Genomic DNA, 13821 nt, shown 5'->3' on the forward strand with positions numbered 1-13821 from the left:
AAAAAGATAGTTTATTTACAGTGTGTTTGGCAATCAGGATTTGAGAGGATTTTGTGGGATTTGGAATTGGATTTGGAATTGGATTTGGAAATTCAAGTATTTGAAATTCCATTTGGTGTTTGGTTTAAAATTTAAAAATGGTATTTACAAATCCATTTCTTGTTTGGAGAAAAAAGGATTCGAATTTGGAATTTTAAAATTTTACTAAACTACCCTTAGAAATTTTTGGTGGAGAATGATGTGTTGGATAAAAAAGTAATTTTATGTTTTTAAAATCCAAATCCCACCAAATCTTATCAAATTTGATGGGATTTGGATATACTTGTTGAAATCCCATGAAATCCTAAGCAAATCCGAATCCTTTTTTATTAACATCTTGCCAAACAGTAAAAATAGGATTTTGAAATCCAAATCCCATGAAATCCTCTCAAATCCTGGTTGCCAAACACACTGTTATTATTATATATTTTTGTTCATCACGAATTTTACTTGGCCACGATTGAGTCGCAACTTCTCTCTTTCTTACTTGGAGATCTGCGCTTCTGAAAAATGGCAGAATCTTGTGGCCGCCTTTCTTTTACTTGCTTTTTCTACGCCTACAGCTCTCTTCAACGCAAAGCTACTGCTATTTCAAGTCTAGAGCTCGAGCACCTCTTACGTACGTCAGCAACCAAGCTCCGGCAGTAAGAAACCATCTTCCAACGTTAAAAGCTTTCGTATATATCGGCAGTTTCGAGAGATCGATTTATCTTGATGTTTTTCTTTCTCTTTGCAAAAGTTTTAGACTTTGATATTTTTTGAACCTTTTTTTTTCTAAGCTTGATGGAAACCAGCGAGTTAATTATTGACCCCTTTGGATTAATAAAGTTTTGGTAAAATTAGGGGATGTCCTGGCCGGACTTCAATTTATTTAGGGTTTTCTATATTGTCCAGAAAATGAGATCTAGGTTTTGTTTGCATGAGACAAAGGCGGAATTTTTGCATGATCTCGAGATGGAATTTCTACACTAGGGTTTGCGGTTTTGTGGCAATACAAGAGTGTATCCCTGAGATTTCTTGGATTTATCTTGGTCCTGTTGTCTATTCAAGAAATTTTTTTAAGAAAAAACTACAAGCCGTACAATTAAGTCCTTTTTGTGGGGACTATCATGTAAGCTCGGGACTGAATATCTTTTTTATTGTATATAACTGCAAGTTGATACATATATATATGTTCTTATATAAATATAATTGACCGAGCACAAGAAGAAAAAACACCCTGTACCTCTGCTTCCGAAACTCTAGTTTTCATGTCTGATTTATTTTGTTCATGCGAGAGTATTTAGACATGGGAAGAGAGAAGATGAAGATGAAGAAAATTGAAGATATTTCAGCTAGACAGATTAGCTTTTCCAAGAGACGCCAAGGACTGTTTAAGAAAGCTCGTGAGCTCTCAACTCTGCGTGATGCCGAAGTCGCCGCCATTGTTGTTTCACCAGCAGGAAAGCTTCACAATTATGCAAGCTCCGAGTATGTTTCATATATTTACATAAGTAAATATTAACCTTCTGTTTAGTCATCATAATCATAAATATTAAAAATGCATGGGTTTCACCATTATCATTCATAACAAAATCTGCCTTTGATACATCATCATATTCACTATACTAGGAATTAAGTGGATGTGGATTCACTCAAACAAGAGAATGAGAAAAGGGTGGAGGAAAATTTGTAAATTAGTTTAGCTTCTATCCAACTTTATTTGTTCCAAATCACCTGAATATTATATATCGATAGTATAGACATTAATTCTCAACCATGAACCTAACCTTATATATGTACCTCTCGAATTAATTAATTAGATTCATTTATCTTTTTCATCTTTAAGAATTTGAAACATCACTTAGTCGACATTCGTGGATAATTCTTCATGCACCTTGCTAAATGGATGGATAATTCATTACTCCATGTTATTATTGTACGTCTGTCCTCCTTTAATCACTTTTTACCACAAACTTCATCGGATTATATGGAGAAAATTATAGTGTAGGTCATATAGCTTGCAAGTTGTTTTTTTTTTTTTGTCTTGTTATCCGTCGATTCACAGTTTTAGTCTACTAATTTTCATTTTTAAAATTTTTTTTAGTATTTTTTTATCGAAGTGCCGACGTAACAACATGGACATGTTAGCAATTTCGGTTACACGTCAATAATTATGAATGACACATCATCATTTTCTGGTGTCCTATAATTATTCTCTGGTACCACATCAACATTCTTGAAGAAAAATAACTAAATTTGGAAAAAACCGTGATAAATGAACTAAGACTGTGAATGACGAATTACATGATAAAAAACTTAAAACTTACAAGTTACGTGACTAAAAATATAATTTTTCTGATTATTAGGTTTGCTATTTAGCAAATGATTCTTGTTTATATATTATGCTACATGAAACCTTGGATACCATGAAATACACACGAGATTCAACTAGGACCTACATAATTAGAGTTATTGGGTCTTTCAGCATCTTGTTTAAATTATTTTTGTTCAGTGAAACTTTTTAGCGAGTAGTTAAGTCACCACTAAAAATTGCTCTGAAGGATTGAGGACATACTCTGCAAGTTTTCTATGCAATCGGATAAAGAGCAGCATTCACCTGATTTCCAGGTACATTTTCTTGAGATTTATGTTAAATAATAACACCAATAACAAAAACAGATTTATTTATCTTTTTTATAAAATGTTATGCATGCACATAAGGCTTTGTTTATATATTTAATTTTCCTATAAATTGTGTATGATAAATTATTATAATTATAAATTGGTTGACAAAAAAGTACTCGGCAATCCAATGAGTTGATGACCAATTTCAACTTTAATATGTCAATTGTTTCGCCACTCAATTGAATCTCAACCCCGTCCAATACTTATGGAATCCATGCAACAGTTTTCCAACAATCGAATGGAATTGCTCGAACAAATAAAAACACAGTGATAATATTCATCGATCGGATTCTGCATGAGTCTTGCTACAAAATCGATTCAATCAAATCAGCTAGGACAAGATGAAAGATATGACTTTCTACATTATTATTAAAAAAATTTGGAATTAAAAAGCATATTTATCTTTCATAGTATTCTTCAAACAAAGACATGCACGATATGCTACTATTCCTCAGACAAAGACGTCCACGATAGGGCTCGAAACAAGTATTTGGAGTTCCTACCATTTGGATATTGCATATTATCTCAGAAATTCAGGAACACTCAATTTAATATATAACACATTTGTCGGATTAGACTATTTCTGCATTTGTCGGATTGAGTATGTAACACAATCCAAAACCAATTCAAAACGAAATGGATTGCACTGGATTTTACCGGATTAGAAAGGAATAGGACCGAGTTGTGATCAGATTGAAATCAACTTTTTTTTTTATCTTCAATCAATATGTACCTAAACATGTCGTTTTTAAGTAACGAAATCGAAAATTTAACATACTATTTGTTATATGTAGAATTAAAAGTGACAATAATTAAACAACAAAGTACTCAAAATTCTTATAAAAAATCGTTTCCTGACTGGATTGGGGAGGATCTCGGATTGGAGCGGACCGGATTCTGTTATTGGACGGGATTGGTTTCGATTTTGGATCCATGTTTTTAAAAACCAATACAATTCAATTAGAATATTGGATTTAGTTCGACCCTAAACCATATTAACTGGTTTCTTATTGAACCATATTATTTCGGATCGGTTCAAGAACAACCTAATTTGTTAACTATGACTATGTAACTTGTCAAAATTTGATTTTATCAATAAGTTATATTTTTTTTTGTTTTGGTGGTTTTTTTTTCAAAACCACTGCATACCGGATATTACTTATTTGGCCTCCATACTCTCATGCATACAATCGTGTGGCTATAATAAAGCAACTACTACGCACATTAAAATTCATTGAAGCAAAATAAAAGAAAACGACGATCTTTTTTGCTTCCATTTTGAAATATTTGGTGGCGTTTTGCATGCTTAGATAAACTTTAATATGTGTGACCTTGGATTTATTCTCGTCACATGAACACGTAAGAAAATATTAATATAGAATAAGAAATATTTGATGAATTCAGTGTTTTCCAGCTAAAAAAACAAAAAAGAAATGTAAGTTAAGTAATAAAAACCAAACTTTGACGAATGATATGAATAAAATTCAAAATAATCCAACTTATTGACTTGAACTAGAATAACGTGAAACAAAACTACGTTAAACTTGTTTGCTACAGAAACTGGGAAAAACCTACTGAATTGTAATCATAAATAAAATGTCAAAAAATCTTTTATTATAGTATTAATTCAATTATTCTATAACGGACCAAGAAATTACAATGAGAATTCTGTTTCCTCTCTTAGGGACGTTAGGTAGGGGTGATTAGGTAGGTTTAATTTTTTTAGCTCATCTAATAACATGTTTGGTACGGGTGATTATTTAACCAAGTTTATCCCTCCTATGAATGATTAGGTTATATTAAATATGATAAAATAATCACTCCTCACCCCTAGGATTATTTATCTCATTCTTAATCCATCGTATTTTTCCAATTTTACCCTTCTCCTAAATTCAAACTCACCACCACTTCCCTACACCGACCACCTCCGACCTCCGCCGCCGCCGACCGTCCCAACGACTGCCGCCTCCCGCCGACCACCGAGCGTCGCCGACCGCCGTCGACGGCCACCACTGCCGGCCACCCCTCTTCATGTCGGCCGATAGCCGGACCGCCGCCCTCACCGCCGCCGATTCCGGCCGGCCAACCACCGCCGCCGACCGCCGCAAACTTGGAAGGGCAATTTTGTCAATTCATCAAAAGATTATTATTTATCACATTCTTAAAAATCATACCAAATATAATATTATTTTATCCTTATATAATTCAATCATTCTTTTTATTATTTATCTCTTAATCATTTCATTATTTTATCATTCCAACCAAACTTAGTCCTAAAGTATTATAATAAGACCAGCAATTTTTTTAAAATTTGAGAAAACTATATTTTTGGTCCAATAATTTATACATTTTTTACTTTTGATCTTGTTAAAAATGAATTTGTATTTTTTGACTCATAACTTGGACATTTTTTTCATTTTGTTCTTATCAACGGCGTGTTTGAATTTTAGTCTTATAACTTGCGTAATTTTTTCATTTTTTTAACTATCTTTTGTCGTGTCTGTAAAAAATTACTTATGTGCTAACAATATTACTTTTTATTGTGAATATTGGTAGGGTTGACCCGTCTCACAGATTAAGATCCGTGAGACGGTCTCACATGAGACTCATTATATATACATATATATATATATATATATAATACGACCCGTGATACCGTCTCACACAAGTTTTTGCCATATATAATATATATATATATGACCAAAAATCTAAATATCCTTTAAATTTCAATATTGCAGAGAGAGAACAACAATGGTGTTGAACATTTAAATAGTGGGATAGACGAAAAGATGAAGCGACTCAGGTATGACTAGCTAGAAAATCTTGCACATATTTTCTCATGTTTTGGCAAGATCTTAAATTCGCTATGCGTTAGTAGGATTTTAACAAATCGCATTTCTTGTTAAATTTTGATTTAGAGCCTATAAAAATTTTATTTTTATAAAAAATTGAAAGTCCAAATTTCTTTTATCGCCTAGGCTATGTGACTAGCACTTTTTCAGTGCGGCCTAGGCGGCCGATTCCACAGTAATTCGTAATAAGATAAAGTTTGGTATGTTATGACAAGTTAATAAATCACATTTTTTTGTCGAACTTTTGTTTAGGACTTAAAAATGACTTTTTTAAAAAAAAATTGGGAAAACCCAAAAAATTGTTTAAAAAATCCAAAAAAAAGATAATTTTCGGCCCCTAACTGCATGCCTAGGTCGATTCTTATAACTCTGTGTATCGGGGTAAAGTAGACCCTACCCCTGCGGGCACTGCCCGCAGAGTAGATCTAACAGCTCGGAAAAATCCGAGCCAATTTTTTTTTTTTTTAATACATGGTGGTGGGCCCGGATCACTCATGTGGAGTGATCCGGGCCGTTCCCTTCCCGTGCAGGCACTGCCTGCACGGGCAGGGTGAAATAATCCGTGTATCGGTAAATCTTGAAACGCTTTTCTTCTTAAAAGAGGCTCATAATGAGCATGTATCTTCACCAATGGGGAATAGAAGAACTGCAGCAGCTGGAAATGATGCTTGAAGCAATACTTAAACGCGTCACAGCAAGAAAGGTATTTTTTTTGGGGTTTTATTGTCACTTCTAAACATCTTATGTATTGTCTCGTATTAATTTTTATTCGTTTTCAGATAGAAACTGTGTGCAAAGATTTGCCTACTTCTCTTCAAACAAAAGTAAGTAATTACCCTACTATCCCAGTACTGTACTAGATTTTATGACTAGAATTTAGTGCCCATTTTGCATTCGATGTTTCCCTTAACTTCGATTAATATTGTTGTAGCTTTCTTCTCAACTTCTGCATGATTTATACTAACGTCCTTACGATCTTAGCAACGCTATGTCCTTATCCTATCTCCCAATTAGCACTGGCCTTAAGACAACAAAGGGTTGTTATGAGGTTTAAATTAATATAACTTAATCCAGATGGAGTATATCTTGACATTCATGCATGATCCATTGAAATATTTGGTAAGGAGAGATATCCAAAAAGTTTGTAGAATTTGAATCAACAAAGGTTGGTTACTTGGTGATACATGCAGCCCCATCAAAGATTGCTACAGTTATGTGACCTTGCGCTTGGAATTGAGTAACTTCAACACATAATGTGCTTAAGCAATATGTGAAATCGAGGATGCTTTTTTTTTTTACCCTTGGGCCTTAACTAATGGGTTTTGATGGATTCCGCAGAAAGTAGACACGGAAAGTGTAAAAAATTGATATAATAAGTCAAGTTTTGTCATATCAGTACTATCAACATTAATAGTGTTCGTGTATCTTGAGATATGGACCATGTGGAACACAATAGGGGTACTACCTAAGTGTCGTTTTTTGTTGGTATTTTCTTGCCTGTCTCTTCAGCTGCCTTCTGGTTTCTTCTTGGTTGTAATGTAATAATTTATTTGGTTCGATATTGAGAGTTTCAATCAGTGAGTGCTCTATCTTTCTGTTTTCAGGAATTTGAAAAAATGAGCACAAGAACTCAATCATCAGAATTCAGGCAATGTTGTGATCAAGAAATTTCAGGTCCCATATCTAATATGATGAATCTTGAAGGAGCCTATTTTCTATATTCTCAAAGAATAAACAACACTCCGACCGCCCAATCTGGAGTTAGAAATTATCCAGAAAAATGGTTTCCACCACCCACAGATGTCTACAAAGCTAACTTTGCTGGAGCCAATTTCCAAGAAATGAATGGTTCTGGAACCGGGGTCGTTATCCGGAACTGGAGGGGTGCATTTATGGCCGCTCAAGCCAGGTTCTTACCAGAACAAATGGATGAGATCGCTGCATCTTCAATGGCAGCGAAATCTGCAGTTGAATTTGCTGCTGAGTACTGTTTCACACACATTGTATTGGAAGGCGATTCACATGATACAATCAATATACTCGAGTGCTCGGACGAAAATAATCCTCCAGAGACTACCTGTACCTTGCAGGAAGCTAAGAGCTATGCCAAACAATTAGATCGCTGTTCGTTTTCGCACGTTCAAAGATCGGGTAACACTGCTGCCCACATGGTTGCCCAATACGCGATAAACGTAAAGGATGAAGCCGTCTGGCTTATTGAAGAACCCGAATATCTTAATGACATCTTACTTGCTGATGGAATTCATCTGAACTCTTGATCAAGTTAATCAAATAAGTTCACTATAACTGGGAGAGCCTGATTACTAATAATATTGATTGCCTGAAAAAATCTGTAAGGATTTGCAGTATAATAATAATCTGCTTACGTGATTTTTGTTGGTAGATTTAGCTACAAAATGCTTCATACTTGACAAGACTTTATGAAATTACTCGTACGTATGTTGTGACTATGATGGTTATGGTCCAATGTAAAAACTGATATGGATCGGATTGACACGTATTTTAAATTTCGAATCCCAACATATATAGTTCAGGGATTTTGTAATATCATTAATTAAATTTGAGTCATGTATACTAACAAAAAAACGAACAACTTTAAATAAAGAGACAACACTAGTTTTTCAATTAATTTAGGTGTCGAACCATCTACAAGTTTCAATTTGAATAGATAAATTTTTGGCATAATTTAGAGTCCAATTTATTTTCGTCGCCAAAGTTCCTTTCAAATTTTTTTGGGCAATGGCTGTTATATTCGATTAATAACCAACACCGGCTTTTGAGGACCGTACCATTTTTATCGAAGAATAAAAGTTTTGGCCCCAATTAAACTGTTGGTTATTCTACGCTGATTCTGTTCAGTTCGCCGCCGCATTGAGATCCACCGCCTGCTGTCCTTTCTCTTGTTTGTTTCCCTTTCTCTCTCCTGCTTTGCTTGGCTGCCGCTAGGAGCGTGCCATTATCACTGCTTGATGATATTGGTAATTTTATAGATTTCTTTCTTGCTTACTGGGTAGTTTTGGCCTTGATATTGAGCTATTTGAAATTTATTTTGAACAAAATTTTGTATGTTAACGGCGGCAATTGGTTGGTGTTTTAGCTAGCAGATTTTGTATGCATTTTGGGCAGATTTCTTGTAAAAAGCTTCTTTTTTTCGAGTTTCTTGTAAATTACTTTTGTAGGCCGATTGCCATGTACTGATATTGTTCTTCAGATGTTAGTGAGCTTACACAGATTGTTGTCCTTTTACATCGAACTAGGTTATGGCTCATTCAAAACATGAAAGCTCTGGCATGGAGGTGAACCAAATGAACAATGCTTCTCGAAAGCCTCGTATTTTACTTGCTGCAAGTGGAAGTGTGGCTGCAATAAAATTTGCTAGTCTTTGCCATTGCTTTTCCGAATGGGCAGAAGTAAAAGCGGTCTCTACCAAGGCCTCAAAGCATTTTATAGACACGGCATCCCTTCCTAAGGATGTGACACTTTATACTGATGAGGACGAATGGTCCACTTGGAACAAATTGGGTGACAGTGTCTTGCATATTGAGCTACGAAGATGGGCTGATATTATGGTCATAGCTCCTTTATCAGCAAACACGCTTGGCAAGGTAAATATATTAAAAAATTCGTAGTTGTGGTGTGTGTAGTAATCGATCATTTTAAGCAGTAGAGTCATTCATTATCACCTCCTATGAAGCTACATTCTTAATATGGTAGAAAATATCTTTAATAACTGAGTTATAAATTAATAATATCGGACATGTTTTCAAAATATATTCTTTGATTTCTTACAGATTCGTTTGTAGAATTTTGAAGTATTGCATCTCAATGCTATAGAAATTTTGTAACAAGATTTCTTTTTATATAATCATTCTTTCAGTATGGTTAGCTTCAATAGCAAATTTCAGTTTTTGCCAGAGCTTCATGTTTTGAATGAGCCATAACCTTAGTTTTTCTGTGGAAATGATTAGCAGCTCTAGCGTAATGCAAAAAAGTTGTGGAGTGTAAGATTTTTCTTATTATTATTATTATGTAATTTTTAATGCTTTTTATTACAGTAGGGTGAGCCTGTTAGTCGAAGCTGGCATCAAATGTGTCATTACTCGTCTCTTCTAAATATGTCGAAACTTCAACTTTTCTTTTTCTTTTCTTTTTTGGCTTAAATTAATATTTGTGTATTAACATCTTTTAAATTTGGTTTATTACTCTTTGCCAAAGCTTATAGAATTATATGCGGCCAACCAGTTTGCTCGGTAGTGGAACGTTAAATTTCCCCAGATTTGGTATTTAGTGAGGGGTTTAGCCACTTGTTACATGGCTATACGAAATCAAGATTGCACATGTTAAGATTGTTTGGATACACAAGTCATCTTTATCCTTTTCAAATACTTATTTATACAATAAATGAAATAGTTTTAATTTGATTGGTAATGAAAGAGAGTTTTTTTTTGGCATTTTAAGGGGAAAATTTGTGTTTATAAATAAGTTTCTCTGGATTTCCATTCTCTAAATCTATATATATGATGTGACAAGCTGTACGGGTAGAACTAGAACTTTCCCGAGTGACCAAAAGTTGCACCTTTTTGTAATGGATTTTGCAAAAATAGGAGGAGGAGAAGCAGAAGAGGACCATCACTTTATCTTCCCCGTAGCCAGCACAAGTAACTCTCCACCGCGTTTCGTCGACTCGCCACCCCTCTGGTGGCACCCTCTTTCCCCCACCTTTCCCAACAAAAACCAAAAAACATCTGAAGGTAAAGAAGTAGCAAGCGAACAGAATTGTCCCAACAAAATGCCCGTTCCAAGATTTCAAAGCCACAAGCACAGATAAACAGAGACAGTTCAGCTCTTCTTATTATGATTGCGATGAAGGTGAGAAAATGGACTTGCTGTGGGAGTGTTTGAATGAAGAGTTGATATCGGCGAAAAATTCCGTTGCTTCATCACCTGGAAGGGAAGTGGAAATGATTTGCGTCAAGGGATTAAAGCTGTCAAAAACAAATGGGGTGCAAGAAGTCAAGGCTCCGATGAGCCACTACATCGATTTATATAATTGAAAGTTAATTAATATATGTTTATTTTAGTATATCAACTCAAGCCACGAAAAGAAACGTTATACCTTCAATAAGATAGCATCTCCCTTTGGTACTTCAACAAACATGTCTCCGGCAACATGCTCAATTCCTACATCGAATACAAGTAATTTATTGCATTCAGTCGACTGATCCTCAAAATGAACAGCTACTTGGTACTAGGGAGGATTTCATTTCGGGGGCAAGACGGGGTATCGTGGGCCATTCAAATGGATTTTAAGGGGTATAGATTATATTTTAAAAGACTTACAAATTAAAAAAAAAAAATCAGTTGTTATAGAGGAACTTCATTGATTACCGTTATATGTTGGGGCGACTTTTATGACCTCTGGCAAATCAAAGTTAACGCCATGAATGGAAGGATACTTGGAAATAATCATATCGAGAGTTATACCGTTACCACCAGCAACGTTTACTATCGAGCTTAATTCATCGAAACCATTATATACTTCTAAAGCCCTTTTCATTGTCATGGTAGAATGAGCTCCCATTGCATTATCAAACCTCTCAAGAGTTTTGGAATCAAATGTTGATGTAAACTCATAATAAGTTTTGCCGTGAATTCTTTCAAATAAAGTGCCACCTTCTTTAAGAACCGTAATCCTTCAATGAATACCTGCAAGAGAGAAGGCAATGTAAAGATTTTCCAAACACATGAAACTCATCATTATTCATTTCACATATAAGTAGCAAGAGATGAGGAGTATAGCTTGAAAAATCGTAGGTTTCGAATCTCGACAGTGTTTGCAGAACTAATGGAAAGGTGGCTCAATGTGGTTGCTTGGATCAGACTCACCACCAAAGCAGATGGGAAGTTCTTCCACAAAATTCAGGCTGAGGTACCAAGTTATATGGGACTTAATTCTGGGTCATTTTATGTTATATCGGTAATGATACTCTTGATTCATTTTTTATACAAGATGTTCATGCAAGCATCTAAATACCCTAAAAAAGTGAGGCAATAAGTAATTTTTTGTTTGGATTGAGATGTTCATGTGACCATATTGTACAAATACACCCGAAGTAACACTCTTGATGTAGCATATAATGAGTTGAACTAATGACAATGGATCAATGACCCTCTTTTTTATGAGTTGGATTTATCCACACCAGCTTCAGCCACAGCTTAATAAACATTTTCACACGAAAATTGATATTCCGACAGAAAATTGTAAAAAAAAAAAAAAAGCAAATAAATAAAGATAATATACCAAAATGAAAAATAATTGGATTGAAATCCAATTATGAGAGTGTATATTCTCTTTGAAAACATAGTGAGTGAGTTGTACACCACAAAATATTATAGTGAAATTCTTTTCATCTTGTCCGTGGTTTTTACCCTAATAATTTTTAGGGATTTTCTACGTAAATCTTCGTGTCTAGTTTATTCTTATTTTCATATTTATTATCTCAAATTACTGTACGTGAGACCAACATGTGTGTGACAACATGATCGCTAATTAGCTAGGCTATCCAAATGTGATTAACATGATTTTTTTAACCAGTTGTTTTCGTAGAATATTTATGCATTTCTAACATAGGGAGAATTAATTGGGTGTAACAAATTTATAAATTTTAAAAAAGAATGAATTCATTTTGTCAAAAGCTGCCGTTGTCCAATGAGTTCCTTTATGTGTTTTTAGCTATAAAAAAAATGATATGCATTATCATTCTTTGGATTTAAGATATTTATAATAAATTTTTTTTTTGGCAAAATAACCTTCGAACTTATATAAAACTGAATGCCAAACAAACGTTAAAAAAAATTGAAAAATAATATGTTAAAATCTTGGCCAAACGAATGATACGTACTGTGTCATAAAATTTATCTTGTTTTAAATTGTCCCGAGTTTCTTGATTATGAATATTTAGTTAATGTGTGCATGCGTAACATGTTTGGCCTAATTACAGTGTGTATTTAAATTAAGATGGAAAACAATCCCACCAAATTGTTTAGCATAATGGAATATAGATGATCTCTGAGTAATTAAATGTGCCTATTGATTTATTTTGGCCTAACGAAATAAATTATATGACGAATGATAGTGATTAAAATTGTATTAATTTCTTGTTAAATTCAAGTTGTCGTGTTTAAAATAAATAACAGAAACAGAGGATAGATACGCAATATGGCTAACATCATACCTCTGGCTTTGTCCAATATCACGCTATTTTAAATTAGTTTTAATTTCTCCTGCATGTGTATGTGTATGTAGATATAGCGGGTAAATTAAATCTTCCTCCTTCGAATAAAAATGAATTCCGATAGGTTGTATTTGGATGGAAGAATTTGGATTTATGGGAGAATTTCAAATGATTAACTTGAAGAATAAATATATAAATGACCAACACAAAGATACTTCATATACGTCATTATTGTAATTTTGAGCCAATATATATATATATATGAGTGAGTCTCATGTGAGACCGTCTCACGGGTCATAATCCGTGAGACGGGTCAACCCTACCCATATTCACAATAAAAAGTAATACTTATAGCATAAAAAGTAATACTTTTTCATGGGTGACCCAAATAAGAGATCCGTCTCACAAATACGACCCGTGAGACCGTCTCACACAAGTTTTTGCCTATATTATATATATATAATAGATTTGAAATCAAATTCACTCAAATCTTTCGACCCAAATGCAATATTAGTTTTACGATTATTTAACTCGCTTTCAAGGATATTAATGACTAGAAGAAAAGACATTAATTTTCTAATAAAAAAGTTTAAAATTTTTTGCATCCTATTTGAGATATATTGATACGTAAGTAAGAAGATTTCTTAAAATGTTCGAAGTATCGCATTCTGAAATTATTTTGATATTTTTTGTAATTTTTTTAATTAGAAGTTATATATAAAAGTAGATATATAAAATATATAATTTTTTTTAAAAAAAGTTGATAAGATATATTAGATATAGATATGTTACAAATTTACTAAAATAGGTATTTATTAAATAATAATTTGGCATTTTGGCAATTTGATAGGGGCGTTTACGGCATTTAAAAATGTTTACAAAAAGATACCAAAATAATTAGTCTAAGATTTTCGACCTTATATATCCTACTAGTAAAAGATGAACATATTGTATGTGTCATTATTATTTTTAATTTGATCAAATAATATTACATAATTAGCAGGAAA

At 33.7% G+C, this 13821-nt stretch overlaps 2 protein-coding genes across 2 annotated transcripts; one reads left to right on the forward strand and one right to left on the reverse strand.

Moving 5' to 3' along the window:
- Positions 1-496: 496 nt before the first annotated feature.
- On the forward strand, positions 497-8017 carry LOC140810845 (MADS-box transcription factor 47-like). Its single transcript, XM_073168743.1, has 7 exons — positions 497-683; positions 1326-1509; positions 2583-2649; positions 5445-5509; positions 6162-6261; positions 6338-6382; positions 7163-8017. The coding sequence occupies exons 2-7, from the start codon at positions 1328-1330 to the stop codon at positions 7835-7837; spliced, it is 1134 nt and encodes a 377-aa protein (XP_073024844.1). The 5' UTR covers positions 497-683; positions 1326-1327; the 3' UTR covers positions 7838-8017.
- Positions 8018-10568: 2551 nt separating this feature from the next.
- LOC140810505 (caffeic acid 3-O-methyltransferase 2-like) lies at positions 10569-11414 on the reverse strand. The gene is made up of 2 exons (XM_073168348.1): positions 10968-11414; positions 10569-10760 (listed from the first exon to the last, which is right to left on the reverse strand). The coding sequence occupies exons 1-2, from the start codon at positions 11158-11160 to the stop codon at positions 10690-10692; spliced, it is 264 nt and encodes an 87-aa protein (XP_073024449.1). The 5' UTR covers positions 11161-11414; the 3' UTR covers positions 10569-10689.
- Between the last annotated feature and the right edge of the window lie 2407 nt (positions 11415-13821).

The sequence above is a fragment of the Primulina eburnea genome, chromosome 13 (genome assembly GCF_022965805.1).
Source record: "Primulina eburnea isolate SZY01 chromosome 13, ASM2296580v1, whole genome shotgun sequence".
Lineage (NCBI taxonomy): Eukaryota > Viridiplantae > Streptophyta > Magnoliopsida > Lamiales > Gesneriaceae > Primulina > Primulina eburnea.

Excerpts from the sequence above, each read along its gene's own strand:
- LOC140810845 (XM_073168743.1), top strand. The coding sequence starts at position 1,328 with ATGGGAAGAGAGAAGATGAAGATGAAGAAAATTGAAGATATTTCAGCT. Across the intron at positions 5,510-6,161 it reads GAAAAGATGAAGCGACTCAG|GCTCATAATGAGCATGTATC; the intron begins GTATGACTAGCT and ends TTCTTAAAAGAG. Across the intron at positions 6,262-6,337 it reads AACGCGTCACAGCAAGAAAG|ATAGAAACTGTGTGCAAAGA; the intron begins GTATTTTTTTTG and ends ATTCGTTTTCAG.
- LOC140810505 (XM_073168348.1), bottom strand. The coding sequence starts at position 11,160 with ATGGGAGCTCATTCTACCATGACAATGAAAAGGGCTTTAGAAGTATAT. Across the intron at positions 10,761-10,967 it reads AGTCGCCCCAACATATAACG|GAATTGAGCATGTTGCCGGA; the intron begins GTAATCAATGAA and ends TATTCGATGTAG.